Below are 16,749 nucleotides of genomic sequence, written 5' to 3'. Positions count from 1 at the left end.
CAATTTTAAGGTTGACTAAATTAACCGCCAAAACGACATTTTTGTGTGGAAGACGGCTGTGACGTCATGTCCGCCAACGTTTCTAATTATACTAATATAACAATTACCAATAAAGAAGCTAAAATTATAAGTATTTATGTACCTATTCCTCATGTGCGAAAATATCCTCTTATTTCTGTTGAGACCTCAAATTGACCTCAACAGCATACGCCGAAAACATCGATATCTACTTGAAGTGAAATGACATTAAACTGCGCTATATAAATGGCATGTTATTATTATTATTATAGACAAAACGGAGAACAAAAATGTGAACAAAATTTTATGACACCAGTGCACATCATTCGATAGATTTAACTGCTTTAGATGTCACACAAACAGATTTTTTAGTTTATAGTTATAATTATTATGTTGTTATTTACAAATTACACAACTTTTCCGAGATGGTCGAATATGCGTAAAACGGTGTACATAATTTAAACCCACACTGTGTTATTAAAATGATTCAGGTTAAACGCGACGATCGTTGTAATCTACGTGTCCATAGATGGCGTTAATTTAATAATTTAATTTAAATATGACTCTTCAAGTTATGCTCTACAATATTAAGAAGATTTTTTTGACTGCGCAATATGAATATAAATAAATAGTTTGGTTCGTATAAAATCTCAATTATTTGAAGAGAGGCATACAAATACAATATTCGATTGAATAACCGATACGAAAGAATTGAGTTATTACATGTACAGAATTATTTATTCGTATTCATATTCCGTATGTACATGCGCAAAGAAATATTTGAAAGCAAAATTTGCAAAGTGTTTTTTCGTAAAATAATTAAATTAGCGCCATCCACGAACGCATAGATTATAACGTATGTTCCGTTTACCCCTAAATGAGATTTTCGTATTTTTTGCGATGCTGTTGTGCACGGGACGGACTGACGTTTCGATTGAATCATGTCAGACTTCTTCGGGAATAGTACGGGCAGAGCCGACCTAAAAAGGGAGTGAGTCGGTACCCAATTTGGGAGTCGAGTTAGCGTCATCCAACCGCCAGTCGGGCATCCTACCCACCGGGTTATCGACCACCTCAAATAATTAGTCAGTGCATTCATAAACTTTGAAGCGGTAAGTCAGCATGCAAATAGATGATAATTATTACTAAGCGAGATCAATAAATAAAATGTGAACATGCTGACATGGAACACAACAATATGATGGTTGGTTAGTGGGTGAATAGCGAGGCATGGCATCAATAATCTGTCATTTCACAGTAACTTTAAATGTTTCAGTTCCAATCCACTTAGATTTTGAAATAAAAAGGATAGAATACGTGGAATGTTCAATCGAAAACGATTGCTTTCTCTGAGAGATCAGTACAAATGTGTTTCAACCACTGAAAACGATTTGGAATTAGAATAAAAGAATTTAGCAATGGCGTGCGGATTCATATAAATAATTGATCCCTGATTAGTATTGGCCCAAACAAATAATAACAAAATATCATTGAAGAAAAGGGTAATAATTTTAAATCTAAACGACACATTAAAAAAACAAGACACAGAAAAATAAAAAAGGTAAGTGTGCCATATAAATAAAAAAAAACAAGACACAGAAAAATAAAAAAAGGTAAGTGTGCCATATAAATAATAAAAAACAAGACACAGAAAAATAAAAAAAGGTAAGTGTGTCATATAAATAAAAAAAAAACAAGACACAGAAAAATAAAAAGAGGTAAGTGTGCCATATAAATAATACAAAACAAGAAACAGAAAAATAAAAAAGGTAAGTGTGCCATATAAATAAAAAAAACAAGACACAGAAAAATAAAAAAGGTAAGTGTGCCATATAAATAATAAAAAAACAAGACACAGAAAAATAAAAAAAAGGTAAGTGTGCCATATAAATAAAAATCCGATATGTTTATCCAAGACACTATCTAGGTTATAAACCAATACTTTAGAACTTTGTAATCATTCAAAAAGATAGGTGCCAAAAATATGCGAAAAACTAGTTACTAGATAATATTGTTAATTCTGAATTTGAAATATGAGACCGATAAAAATGACGCATAATAATTAGTTCCCATTGACTGAGTGGTTAGAGGCGTGGTCCCGTTAAGACAGATATCCTGGGTTCGATTCCCAGTTGGGACCGTTATCTTTTTTATTTATTTTTCTGTGTCTTGTTCTGTTTCATGTTTCGTTTAGATTTATTAGTATTATCTTCAATGATATATTTCATTGATTATTAATTATAAAAAAAATCTATTTGAGGCAAATAATAACGAACTATTAAAATTGGTCAGCTTTGGACACTAGCGCCATTCACTGTTAAGTGACAATACTTAGAACTAGTGATTTTAGACAATTTTGCATAGAAAAATAGTGAGATTTAAATTTAAATTTAAAAAAAAGGATAATTTAAACAGCGAAATTTTTATAAAAAACCACCTCAAGGGCGATATACAAATTTGACTTCATGTCCTCTATCTAAACAGGCATGATCTTTTATTTTTGTTTCCAGAACCGACAAGTCAATCACAATACACGGAATTTCATTAACAAAAATCGTTTTGAAGCTACAATAATTGAACCACTACTAAAGGCACAGAAAACATTAATCAGAGTCATCACTAGGAAACATTTCAGGTATCCTAGTGAATTGCTCTATAAATTTAATGTTAGGGACGTTCGACAACTTTTCTTTAAAAATGAACTAATTCTTTTATGTCCGAATGGTTGATTAATTTATCCTAATGATCTTACGCCATAGATAATAAAATTATTAATCGGATTTCGTTTGCGTTTAGATAACGAATATCATGTATATATTTCGAAAAATGATTTCTTTTTTGTGTATTACAAAAACATAAATAATTTAAAACGCATGCCGTATGATCAATAATGAATATGACCGCACGTCACTGCCGTATGCCTTTACTCGTAGTAAAGCCGTCAAAAAAACTAATTATCATAAATACGACCACGCGCTTACACTGAAAAAAAGACAATAACGGACGCGTAAGTAATACTAATGAACTATTTACTTCCAAGAGTCGGTGGATTAATTCGATGGCCGGAAAAATAACAATGGACTGAGTGTGTCTAGTGTCTATTGTCTATTGTCCCCCCTATTGTCAGCCTCTCGTAACAAAACATAAAAGATCACCGAGCACTTAAGAGGAATTGTTGTCATTACGTACGTTACGTATTTACGCTATTAGCACTCGCCTAACAAACACCACAAGAAAACTGGAAACAGTAGTTGTATCGATCACAAAACTGACACGACCAGACTCTTCGTACAGAATAATTGATACTAAAGTCGCTGAGGACACATTTTTACGTCCACTCGCGTGTAATGTGTAATGTAGAAAAATACCGTCATAAGCTATTAATAATTGACCGGAGAGCAAGACTCCGTAAAGATGCTGCGCGTGGGACGAAGATATTCATCTTACTGACTGCAATCGATTCTGTTTAGGAATGATTCTGATATTTGCGATGACTATTATTCAATGGAAATCTACCGTGTCTTACGCTTCACACGGAGAATTGCCAACGACTCTAGTAGAGTCCTTGAGATCCAAAGCGGAGCAATTTTATATGAAAAGTGAAAGCAATTTACGATCACAATTTTAGATGTGGAAGTGCATATTTTTAAATCTTAGTAAAATAACGAGACAATACAAAAAATATCGAAGACTAACAAATACAACTACATAATTAGTTTGACAGTATTTTGACTAGGATGAAAACTAAATAGAGAGCGAGATCTGAGTAGAACCGTATTCGATTCATTTCTATTTAAAGCTGGGTTAGAAGTTATGAGAGAAAGAAACATGTTGTCATTCTGTAACACATATTGTTACTTCTAGCTTCTCTACAGATTTTGTAACATTACACCAAATATTACGTCAAGATGAGATATTTAAAAATGAGGACTTTCACAAAAAAACAATGGAATTATTATTAATGATGCTCACAACACAACATCAACAGGACGCCACAAAAAGCCTCAACTGTTAGTGACATGATAATTATATCCCACAAATAAGCACCTGCCAGTAAATATACACAAACAACACATCTTTTTTTATACTTTGTTTTTCAAGCCTTAAACAAAATTACTAATATTTTTTTAACAACGGACATGATAATAAAAATTAAAGATTTAATTTCAGCTTAAAATGTAGACAATTAATATTTAGCCTTGGTTGTAAGCTCAAAATTATGAAAACTATAATTGAGTGCACTATTTACAGCAACACTGGGTTGAATAAAAAACAAAGTTCACAGGATGAAAAAAATCTATTTTTAAAATTAAAATCACTCGAAACGATATAATCATATCATTTAATCAAGCCAAAATTAACGACTCTCAAACGTAAAACAAACAGAAAAATCAGAAAAAGATTCGGTCGCTCTAGGAATTAAAAAATGAAGATAATGTTGGTTTTTTTTTCTTTTTTAGAAACTCTCAGAAGAAAATTTCTTCTGAGAGTTTATCACTTTGTGATGTCATTATTTATTATATTAAAACACAAATAACTTTGTTTACATCACTTTAATATATATAACCTCTACATGTTTCTTGAACAATTTTCACCTCATCAGGAGCAAGTATATACGCAAGTATGATGAGGTGAACATTGTTCATGAAACATGTAGAGGTTATTATATTAAAGTGATGTAAACAAATTTATTTTTGTTTTAATATAAATATAATATTGTTAATTCTTAGTCGAAGTATACTATACAGAATGAAGTTGATAGTATGACCGCAGGGGTCAGTGGCAGAGCAAAGCCCCAGGGTTCAATTCCTGGATGCGATCAAATCTTTTTTACGATTTTTCGGTCTCACCTTTGTCGTCAATATTGTCTTCAATAATATTTGGCTGATTTGTACAGCGCCGTTTTAGTGAAAGGTCACCTCAATGGCACTTCCAATGATTAAATATTACAATTTGAGTTTTTACTGATTAAGTTATTCCAAAAACAAAACTATTGTTATTATAGAGAAATACCCAAAGCAATGCTTTTCATGAGCCTTTATTAATTGGGCTTCTCTACGTTTTTGCGCAGCATTTAAACCAGCAGAAGTTATTTAATTAAAAACTTAGTATAAACGTACTTTGAAGTTTGCATGGCGAGATGAGGTAAGAATATGGTTGGTTTGATGACGTACCTTTGTGGGAGGACTTGAAGAAGAGGGGGACGAGGGGAGGGGGTTCACGGAGGCGGAGGACCTCTTGCCAGCCAACCTGGAGGGGGAAGATCCTGGAACAAACAAAACACAACAATTAGCAACCACAAAATACGAATTAGTAAATATAAAAAACGAATTAGTAAACATAATCGACACATTAGTCCATATAATAGGCGAATCAGTACACATGGAAGAGATGGATTAGTAAATATAATAGACGGATTAGTTAACATAAGAGACAAATTGGTAAACATAATAAATAAATTAGTAAATAACGGTAAATATACAGAAAATAGGGACATGGTTAATACGCAGAATTTATTTTGAAAACATTTGCATCGGTTAGATAAGAATGAGAAGTAAGTATTTCAGCTTCCCAGTAAATACATTATTTTCCATTTCCTGAAACAGAAATACGTTTTTTGTTCATTATCAACAATTACAACGTTTTTTTTAAAATAAAAAGTACGTACTAAGCGTGTCCCCATATTATGTATATTAACAACAAAAAACGTTAAAATAAATTAAATTAAATCTCTTTTAGGCGAAAACGTAATGAACTGGAAATAATATGTTATTTTGATTTCCTGGCCCGGGTGATGCCTTCATGCGGAAGAGGTTAAACTAGGTCCCTAGCTAAACTAAAAATACCCCTCTAGTATTTTATTGTTTCATTTAGACATCTTCTATGATTCCTTCCTAACATACAAAAGTAACTTATTAAATTTCTTAGCGTGACATATTTCAAAAATATTTTCAATTCATTTTTCAAAACTTCTATGTATTAACAGTCAATTACAATTCGTGAGTATATTATCATTCTTGATTTTAATTTATTTTTTCTCTCCACACACTTTCTTCCTTTTATCACAATCTCAGGCGAAATTACGTAATGATATTTTATGGACATACGTAATAGGTACCTACTATAACTATGTAATAACGAAAATGTCCTTAACTGTATCTTATTGTACTGTGTATGTCTTAATAAATAAATTGAATTTAGTATCCGTAAATCTAAACTTAAACTTTATGGTGCACAGTTTAAACCCGCGCTGTGCAAGAGGGTTCCCTACAGAGCATCGGACCATCCCTAAAATAAATAAATAAATTGTATTTCATAAAAAAGCGCGATACACATATACATATTTTTTAAATTCATTTAAGTTTTTATACAAAGTGTTAATTTTAAAATTACTGTTTCAGCAGTACCTACATTTCGTGCAGGATTAAACACCAAACCCCGATAGCAATGCTGGGATCTGACAAAAGGAACGAGATAGGTAGAGGCATAAATGCTGTACAGTACTGAATCAGATCTGGTCACTAAATACGGCTAATGTCGTTTCCAGCAAGCCTTAGATTTAGAAAATCTGCCATTGTTTTAAATGATTACAGGATCTAACTACAACATCAATGATGGGTCAAGAGGGACAAGAAGGCGCAAAAAGCCAAGTCAAGAGAACAAAACGTGTAAAACATTTTTATCCGTAGCGTGTTGGAACAAAAGGAAAAGGACATAATAGACCTGAGAGAATACCAAGTTATGAAGTAACTACCGTTCAAACCATTTGATCCATGCAAAAACGAAAATGGCGTACCCATGGAGCCTGGATTCCTTATCTTCTACACTTGATCATGGCTGAACGGGAAACAATGCGGAATGAGGCTCGGACCTCACGTTCTTGACTTATCCTACGGTGTAATTGTAGGGCAGAGAGTTTTGCGATGTTTAACTCCCGGAAAACGATCCCTGGAATAATACCTGGGTATTACTTCACTGCCCCGAGTTAAAATAAATCATGTGTTTCTGCCTGCTAGTTTACGGAATCTATAGCAATTGGAACAAGTTCATCGTTCCATTGAAGATTTCCTAGAACTCTTAAGTTATTTGCTACCCTAGGAATGGATAGGCATTGAAGAATGTCAAGTGTTAAAAAAGATCCCCAAAAATCTGTCGAGAGATTCACTTCGTAGAATAGACCACCATGTTGGAACATTGAAAAAAGATTGGAATTCGAGTCCACAAAAAAGGTGAGAGTTTTTTCAAGGATGTTCATAATTTATTATAGATAAGAATAATTTAGCAATCTTTGTTTCAATGGATGCAAAATGATTCAATGAATGTTAGTAAGTAACATGAAAAGAGGAGAGGTGAAGAGAAGATCTGATGAGAAACAAGACAAAATAGTGAGAATATGAGTGGCGCCCACCAAGTCGGCAAGTCATTATACGAAGCGTGTAATCTTCAGCGCCGCGGTACGGGGGCTGGTCGGATCGGCCAGGGAACTATCATCAGGGAATAACCTATCAACGGCGAAGAGCCGAGGCTTATGAGGCGGCATTACGCAATTTAATTCTAATTCGAAATGTAGGTACTATAGGTACCGATACTTGGAACTGGAATTAACCCTTAAATGCATGATTTATTTATTTTTCTGGAAAAAAAAATATTTTGTAGATATTTACATGCATATGCAAGGAAATATAAAGAATTTTATTTTTTTGTAATTTTTTAATGATATTTGATTAAAAAAAAATTGTTGCAGGTTTACAACACCATGTATTTAATAAAAATTAATATGAATAATTTACGTATGAAAAAAAAATAAAAAACCTAAAAAAATTTCTCAAAACTAATAAGTGTACCAAAAAAATAGGAGTTATTACATATAAGTATTGTATTATTGTATCTACTTACCTAAGAAAATCAAAATAATAACAGCAAAACAAAACTGTAATTCTAACCTCCAACCAATTTTCGAGAATCTTCACTTTGTTAAAGAAAAAGTGACATTTGACATTCGCGAAAGAAAAAAAAGGTGATGCCACTCGATAAAATATATTACCGTGAACTTGATAATTCTAAAACGGCATGCATTAAGTATACACCAAAGAGATAAAGGTGGTTTGAACGGTATGTTGCAGTTTTGCAACAGTATGCATTTAAGGGTTAATTCTCTTTTTTTCTGGAAGGAAAAAAGCAGAATCTAAGACAAGAAAATATGGTGAGCATTTATAATTCCAATGCAGTTTAGATGGGTTTTCTGTCCCGTGAATAACTGGTCAGTCTGGTCACAGGCGGTCACAGACGATCGCGAAAACGGTAATTATCAATAAAGTTCCCCGTGTGACAGAACAATGGGTGGAAGTGCTGCTAAAACTGTGCCCTGAACTCTCAATGGCCACATTCTACAGTCTTTGGCCCTTTTCTTAAATAATCGTTTTAAGATAAGCCGCTCCGCTGGACATAATAATGTAAGGTGGAGATTTAGGAACACAGCTGCGTTTGATATAATATATCATGCATAAAATGAAACACGTACGAATGAAAATGAAAGTTGGCAATGAATTTATGAATCTGTTTTCTATTCATAGCCAGATCTGCATTGCGATAAACATTGAAATATCCATAATGGCTACCCTATGATTAGATTATAATATTACTATCATCGTCTTCACGAAGTTCCCTTTCATTGATAACTCTCACGAGAATCCAGTTCAATTATTCCTCCGATTAGCTCCACTATCTGATCAACAAATAACAGAATGACGAGGAATGCCAGTCAACTTACAAATTGCCCCGTTTACCACCTGCACGATCCGATGTTCATCATCCAGAGAAGCTCTGAATAGTTTTCACCTTTGCCGAAGGAATCTCTTTTTTCCTCGATCTAATGGAATACCACGATTACGACTGCATACCCTTGAAGTATACAGCCGTCAGGCCTAGCCGGAGATAAGTGCTTCAACTATTATTATCCACTATAAATACTGGTGCGAAGGCTCATTGCTGCTGCGTGCAATATAGTCGATAATTACCGCGACACTGATACATCCGCTTATCCATTCATTCCACGTCTCCAGGACCAAACGAGTTCTAGAGGTTGTGACGAGAAGTGACTCACCTAAGTCGAGATAATCAAACGGCTGCTAATCTGCATACAGTGTCTTGTTATTGCGCTTGTCACGTGGCGTTAAGTGCAAATTTTAGAAAATAAACTGTAACAAGTTATGAAGAATACATTAAAAGACAATAACAGCTACTTTGTTAGGCAATATAGGATTTGCAGATCTGTTATAAGGAGTTATAATGATCGTTCGTTGTGCTACCCCATCCTTCTTGAGTCAATGATTTGAACAGCATTACAATGTCATCATCAGGGTAGATGTTTCTATACACTGTAGAAAGTTGTAGGTTTTATGTTGCATCAGTGATACAGTCTCATAGTCAATTCTCTGGGCTATAATAACTGATATTGTTATTGGTAATGATATTATATAACCATGGGAAGATTATGAATTAATTCAAAGCACATTAAACGTAAAAAAGAAACCATCAGGGACACAAAAGCCCGAAGGGTACATTAACATGATCACACAATGGAAGATGTAACCAAGCGACGTCCCACGACTCCGAAACCGTCGCACCGAGACGCAGGGCTACAATGGAGCAAGATGCATTATTCATCAAAAAGTGTTTTAGTATCGATTAATAAATATTAAGTGTTCGGCCCAAGAAGGAAAGTGCGGCATGCGAAGAGAAAATAAGATGACTCTGCTAGGTTCCTGGATGGGACCAACAATCATATAATAATTAACCCTTCAGTACTTTCATCACTGGCTATAAATGTATTGTTTTGTAAATTTTTCGTTTTATATAATCTTTTGTTTTGTATAAATTGTTTAATTCATATTCCTTTCTCACAAATTTAAATAACTTATTCTATATTATGCTGTCTCAGTTAAAGTCACAAGGAGAAAATCCATAATTGGTTTTATTTTACTATATAATACTTATGTACAAACTGATTAAATGTAAACTGTCGATATCCCGAAAATGAATAAATCACTTATTTACAATTTGCAATGTTTTCTGTGTGTTTCAAATGCGCTATAAACATCTTATTTTTTATTTTTTTCGTAAAAACAAATACTGTTTTGGAAACTAGATAAAATTATCTTTACGGTGTATGCATTTAAAATAAACATTACTTTTTCAAAATAAGAAAATTTTAATATCATAGTGAAAAATGTTGTTAAAAACGCTAATCACACTTTTACTCCAATCATAGAAAAATTGAGAGAACTCGATATTTCGAAAATACGTTACTTTTGTTTGGGGATTTTTAAGAAAACTGTACCTTCATATTTATCTATTTCACATAATAAAAACAAAAAAAATATTTTTTCTCAATAAGTTAAACCGATTGTTACGAAAGCGGCGCGAAATATGAATTATTCATTTAGGATAACAAATTATTTAAATGTATTTCTTTAAAATGAGTAGAAGCGTAAATCCGGCTCCAAAAGTTTTTAATCCTTTGGTTGCAAAAAAGTAAAACGTTAATAAATCGAAATGCTTTTTTTTGTTAATTTTTGGGTTCTCGGTGTGATGTTCGACTATTTTCTGCACACTGTGGATATATTAAAGTCATTGGCTTTTACTAACTCAAATTAATGAATTGCATTAAGATGAATTCCAGCTTATTATATAAATATTAATTTATCTGATTGATTGAGATTGGATTAAGTATGATTGCGTACATTTCCGATTCTCTATATGGCTTCGGTAAATTAAACTGGAATTTGATTTATATCCAGTTGACAGAACCGTATAAACATTACATAGACAAGATTTCGCTTTCGATTCGAATGTCAACGACAAGTCAGTGGCCTTTTGATTCTAGTTTTATAAAATTTAAGTAAATCATAAGACTAAAAAAGAGATCGCTTAGCGAAGAGAAGAGGGGCAGTGGTAACTTTAATAACTAACTGTGTACCTAGTTGAAAATATTAATCTAATGAAAAACAGAGGTAAGTAAGTCGAGATTTTTACACTTCCTGTAAAATGTGGTTTCGTTTCCCTTCTGGATTTTCCTTTCTGAATTAATATAGGAAAAGTTTAAATCTTTCACAGTTGATCAACGCGCAATTATCATAATGTACAAGAAAGCTATAAACTTAAGCTCATGTATAGAAGAAGAAACCGCGGTAATGGCCACAAATTCAAAGGCTTACACATTAATAACTTGTATCCAATCAAAATTCGTGTAGCTTTAATTTGAAAAAAGATTTATGCCTGTGCTTGAGAATGGTTGTTGCGCGCGGGGTGAAAGATCAAACGCCGCAGACCCGGAGAGTTCCATTCTAAACGCCTATGATATTTAACACAACCATGCATTACATAGGCCGGCACGTTCTTATTGTTAGAGAAATTACCTTTATTCTATAGCAATCTCGCTTCACCTTGTTCTCAATTTTAGCGAATATTTCCAATTACTTATCACTGTTGAAAATTTAAACGAAAGAGGCGTATTTGAGGTGTCCGACCTCAGAGGTCTAAAAATGTTATTGTCAAGAATTTAAAAAAAATGGACAACCGTCTAGCCTTCGTAAGAAACGCTGCGTCAATGGTATCCCAGATTATTTATTTATCAATGATGGTTACAGGTTTCGAGGCATTATTGGAAAGTATATCAAACATAACATTTAATATTCAGACCATATTAATAAAATTGTTAAAACGAACCAGCAATCTCCAAAGTCAAGTCCGAGGATTACTAGACTATTGAGATAGTTGTCACTTTGAACTTCGGAATCTATACCCAACAGCTCTGAGCACATAGCCATTAATTGGAGCTTTTTGCCTCCGATGCGGGTAGTTAAAATAATGAAATTGCTATGCGAAATCATGCAGCCAGCATCCAACAAAAAAGCTACGGAGTTTTTTTAAATGTATTTTCAATGAACAAACGAGGAAGTTAAAAGCAATCATTACTAATTAGATTTGATTAACTTACGGAAGTTATCATAGAGGATGGATAGGCGAAAGGTTCAAATTAGCAGGCAAAACATCATGAACACTGAAGGTATGTGTAATGATTGATTAGCTTTCTGCGAGAAGAATCTCTTAACCCGTTTCAAGATGTTGCATTGACGCTGCAGTGCAGTTTGCATGGGCATCTTTAAGAATAACACCTTACTAGGTTCAGTATTACAATACAGTCTAGAGATCTAGAAAACGCCTCCACCATTGTCTGCGCCAAATGCAATAGGAGTGTGGGAAGAAAAACGTGGCGTCACCACGGGATGCACTCATAAAACAACGTACGCAAGAAAAGTAATGAAATTGTACCTTTATGTTAATGAAAGTAAAAGTGTTACAGTTTGTATCGGAGCACGATAACAATCAAGAGTTAAAGGTATTGTTGGCATAGGGAATATGAGAAAAATAACACTTTCGTAAGAATGGTTTTGTAAATGCTATAATTCCTGCAACATAATATAGAGTGAACTGAATCAGGAAAATAATGGGTATTCAACAATTTCGTCACACTATTTCTAAAATTTTGTAGTCAACAGAGCTATCGCAACTTCTCTAAACTGAGAGATAATATAATAATCCACAAAAAACAGTAGCAAACACCAACAGATTTTCGTAATTAAGACAGGCATGTTTCTTATCACCGACTTATGGTGTTTTATTATCACGAAATATTACACATTTACATGCTTCCGAGGATCAACAATAAAATTTTGTAATATGTATGCGTGATGATCTCTATTAAAAATTATTTTGTTGGTTGTTTTTTGGGATGCTGAGATTGCTGAGCCGTTCTGGACATTCCTTCTTGAGCCAATATTCGGTATTCGGTTCATCAACAAACAACGTATGACCGTCGTGAATTGTAAATTGTATAAAGGCAAAGAACAATATTAGTTTGTCCTGAAGCGTCCTTTAATAATTTAGGACCACCATGCGAATAAATAAACATGACATAAAAGAAAACTCGGTTACGTCAACTATTCTGTTCTATTATTCCGAACATTCAGATTTGTTTCCACGTTAGTCTATTATTTAAAGAGTTGGAGACCTTGGGGATTACGTATTCTCGTTATATTCGTGAAAAACACTCGATAACTGCACGCGACTTAATGGAAATACGCGTAAAAAATATATTGATGGGGGTTTTCCCTCATCCCGTTGCAGTAAAAATTTCGCTACGCTACGATTGCCTTTATACCATGAAGATTGTGTAATAACTTGAAAGGGAATAGTCCCAAATCCAAATCCCACGATTCAGCAGCAAACGACTTGGAAGACCCGCGGGGGTTACTCACGAGTGCCGCATTACACCGCCTCTCGATCTTAATGTCCCCGCGACGTTAGGGGAGAACTTTCACCCGACCTCTCCTCGGCACGAAGCCGCGCCGAGAGCATCTGCTATTCTGCTAATCTCTCCGGTAGCCGATAAATCAGCCTACTGTGACACTCGTATGATTTGTCTCAAACAGCCAATTAAACGGACGGGATCGCGGCCATCGATCTTACGGGACAAGGGCCGACACCATACAAGCTGGAAACAAGCTAGAAATGCTTCATTACTACGGAGACAGATGCTGGGACACTTGGGAGATGGATGGCTGCACAGGTGGAATATAATGCACACAGCGTAATAATGATAATCAAGTATTTTATTTACCCAAAATAAATTCTTATGTTTTCCAAGTCTTAAAATGGACATTTCATAAATTTTGTTGAACTAAAAAAACATTTTAAACGATTCGAATATGCATAAGTTAATAATAATATTTGGATAATTTATATAGCGCCGTTTTCGTTAAAAATCACCTCAAGGGCGCTGTACAAATATATTTATTAAATAATTAATACTAGAACTACTGACTTAAAACTAGTGCTTACATCTAAGGCTTATATCTAGTGATTTACGACTAAGGCCTATAACTACTGTTATAACGACATGTAGAAACTTACAATTAACAATCTAATTTTACTAGCGCCAGAAGAAAAAGGAAGTTCTACAACATAGGGGTGTTTTTATAATTAATTTTAGAACACGGGTGCAAAATGCGCCGGATATACTCGTATATCTTAAATGATAGAATGAAATTAATCGTCGATCTTCACCGCATTTAGATGATTCATCTGTCAACAAAGTTTATTTAATTATTACACGCCCTAATGGGCTTTTACACACTACAAAGTTTAATAGTTGAGTATCACAGTTATTATAAATTCTACAAAATGAAAACAATAAAGGAAACATAATACAACGAATAAAAGAAAAAATATTAAATTTTACAACAAAAGCATATAATAATATCAGATACATTAGTAAAAATGATAAGAAGTCTCACATAAATAGATATTCAAAATAAAAAATAAAAATATATATATTGCGGAAATTATAGATGTCTATTTGTGTCTCGATATATAAAAGAATTGAAATAAACAATATTTATATTGATTATTTTTAAGATGAAATATATCTCCCAGATCCATAGACATATGAATATTAGTAGACCTGCCCTAAGTGATTAAAAGCGTATTATCCCCACTCCCCATACCGGTTCCATTGAGCCGGCTGGGCTCGCGTATGGCCTCAAGTGAAATTTGAAAACGTGACGTCATCATTCTTGTGCGAACTATGGTCGAGGCATCATCGGTTCATTTTACGAAATAACACGGCAAAATGTTGACTTGTACTATGAAAACTTGTAAAAATAGATGTGAAAAAGAGAATAAACCCAATTGTCGTATTACATTCCATATATAAGCATTATTTTACTTTATTTTAAGCATATTCACATCGTATAATATGAATCAGTTGTTACTATCACATCGAGAAACGTCTGGACGCGAAACACAAAGCTGGTTGGTTGCTGGGAAGTAAATTATGAACTTTTATAAAAGTGTCTTAACTAAATACTCTGAAACTAACTACGACTCTGCAAACAGAAGAAATTTACTTTGCCGAATTTGGACTTCGCAAATTAGTTCATAACGTGGCGAGTAATTTGCGCTCCCATGTAAAAATGTCTATTCATTCAAAGCAGATTTTACTTTTAAGAACTAAATGGTGATATTATAATGCGAGATGCCTATTTACTGTCAGATTGATTTATTGACGAATCACAGTCAGCTTAACCCCCTTCGTTCTTCAACAGTTGATTTTACCCCTCGCCATTATCTTCTCGTCTATTAATTCTTATGTCTGTGCCCAGATCAGAATATTTATTTCCGAGACTGTGAAGTCTTGGGATCGGGGAATTTTGATAAGACAGTGTCCTGGTGTTGTAAAAATAAAAGGGTAGTAAATTTCGGCAAGATCTTTTGGGTATGTGGATGCTGATTAATTGGAGTAACTCAAGACAGTCAATTTTGTAATGAAGTATTTTATGTAATACTATTAAATCTGTGTTTATTCTTCTTTCAGAAAGTTTTAATAGGGACAATTTATCTAGTAAGTAGTTATAATTTATTTAACAATTTATCTAATAAGTTGTCGGACAGAAGAATTTTCACTTTCAATTTCTATATAAAATTCTAAATGATAATTTTGATAGTCCAGCTATCAATTCTGGGACTAACTACCAATAAGTACTCAACATTGCCCAGAAAATGAAGGGAATTAATTTTGTGACTAAGTGGACATCTTCAATGTATCACTAAATAAATACAAAGATTATTGCTGAGGCAGTTCAGTTAAGGCGAAGCTTAATGCCAAATCACTATTTTGATTAATCTTTATAACGAATTGGTGTACATTATGAATACCAAAAAATATGCTTTAGATAAATTGAAGGTTTTTCTATCGCATCGCTTGAGTAGAATACTAATAAAAAATTAAATTACTCAATAAAAAATATAAATGCAAACTACTAAAAAAATATGTTTTCAATAGAAATGTATGAACGCGTAAAGGAAACAACTTTAAAACAATACAGTATTATAGCCAAGATTATCTGTGACAGTTTCACTTGATTAACTTTTTTGCTTTCTTATAAAATTATTTACAAAATAAATAAAAACCAATTTTTTGCTTGAAATCGAACTCCTTTTGTCAAGCTATTTTAATGCTTATTACCTACGATATAAGGTATACCAATAATATACACATTTTTGGCTTGTAGAGGTTTTGCACTATTCGTATGTAAAAGCCAATAGAAAGGACGTTAATAAGAGTTCCGGAGTAACGAACAGCCAAGTGAATCAATCGCATCATTGGGACATGTTGTGAGGTATCTGGCTATTAAGATTTACACAATACATGTAGAAAATTTCTCGCCAGCGTGATACTGAGAGTATCTTCCACTGATTATGTTTTGAAACTGAATTATTCGTCATGGCTTGCGCCGGGACTCGTGGCAAAGATGATAATCAACTTTCCACCGACCCTGGAGAAGAAAGTGGTCGTTCTAATGTTGAGTTAACCCCCCTTCCTCCCTCTGCCACCTGCAGGGCTGGTATATTGAAGGCTCAGGGACAAGTAGTACTTGAACATAGGACACCGCCATTTTTATAGCGGCGATGATAATTCGTGCGCGATGAAATTGAAAGCGTGACCGCCGAGTCGTCCCAGGAACCAACCGATTCAGCCTCAAAGCCGCGCTGGCAACAGTACCAACTGATAACAATAGTCGTGCTTATCACCGCTCTGCACCTATCGCGCGGTCCATTCACAATCATAATAATGTAATTTATGAGAGGAAAAGGTCCGTCGATTGGAGT

At 33.8% G+C, this 16,749-nt stretch overlaps 1 protein-coding gene across 4 annotated transcripts in view; it reads right to left on the bottom strand.

Moving 5' to 3' along the window:
• MICAL-like (protein) overlaps positions 1 to 16,749 on the bottom strand; it is a 206,057-nt gene that overhangs the window by 20,547 nt on the left and 168,761 nt on the right. For 3 of the 4 annotated variants that reach the window (XM_089634860.1, XM_089634859.1, XM_089634861.1), the window contains exon 4: positions 5,193 to 5,284. In XM_089634860.1, coding sequence (XP_089490986.1) covers positions 5,193 to 5,284 — 92 coding nt within the window. Of the gene's footprint in view, positions 1 to 5,192; positions 5,285 to 16,749 lie in introns of those variants that run through there. The other variant, XM_089634862.1, reaches the window with a different exon arrangement.

This window comes from Hesperophylax consimilis, chromosome 8 (genome assembly GCF_061612785.1).
Source record: "Hesperophylax consimilis isolate HC1 chromosome 8, BYU_Hcon_1.0, whole genome shotgun sequence".
In the NCBI taxonomy this organism is placed as follows: domain Eukaryota; kingdom Metazoa; phylum Arthropoda; class Insecta; order Trichoptera; family Limnephilidae; genus Hesperophylax; species Hesperophylax consimilis.
Note: the sequence above shows the minus strand (reverse complement) of the source record. Positions and strands in the feature narration are given on the sequence as shown.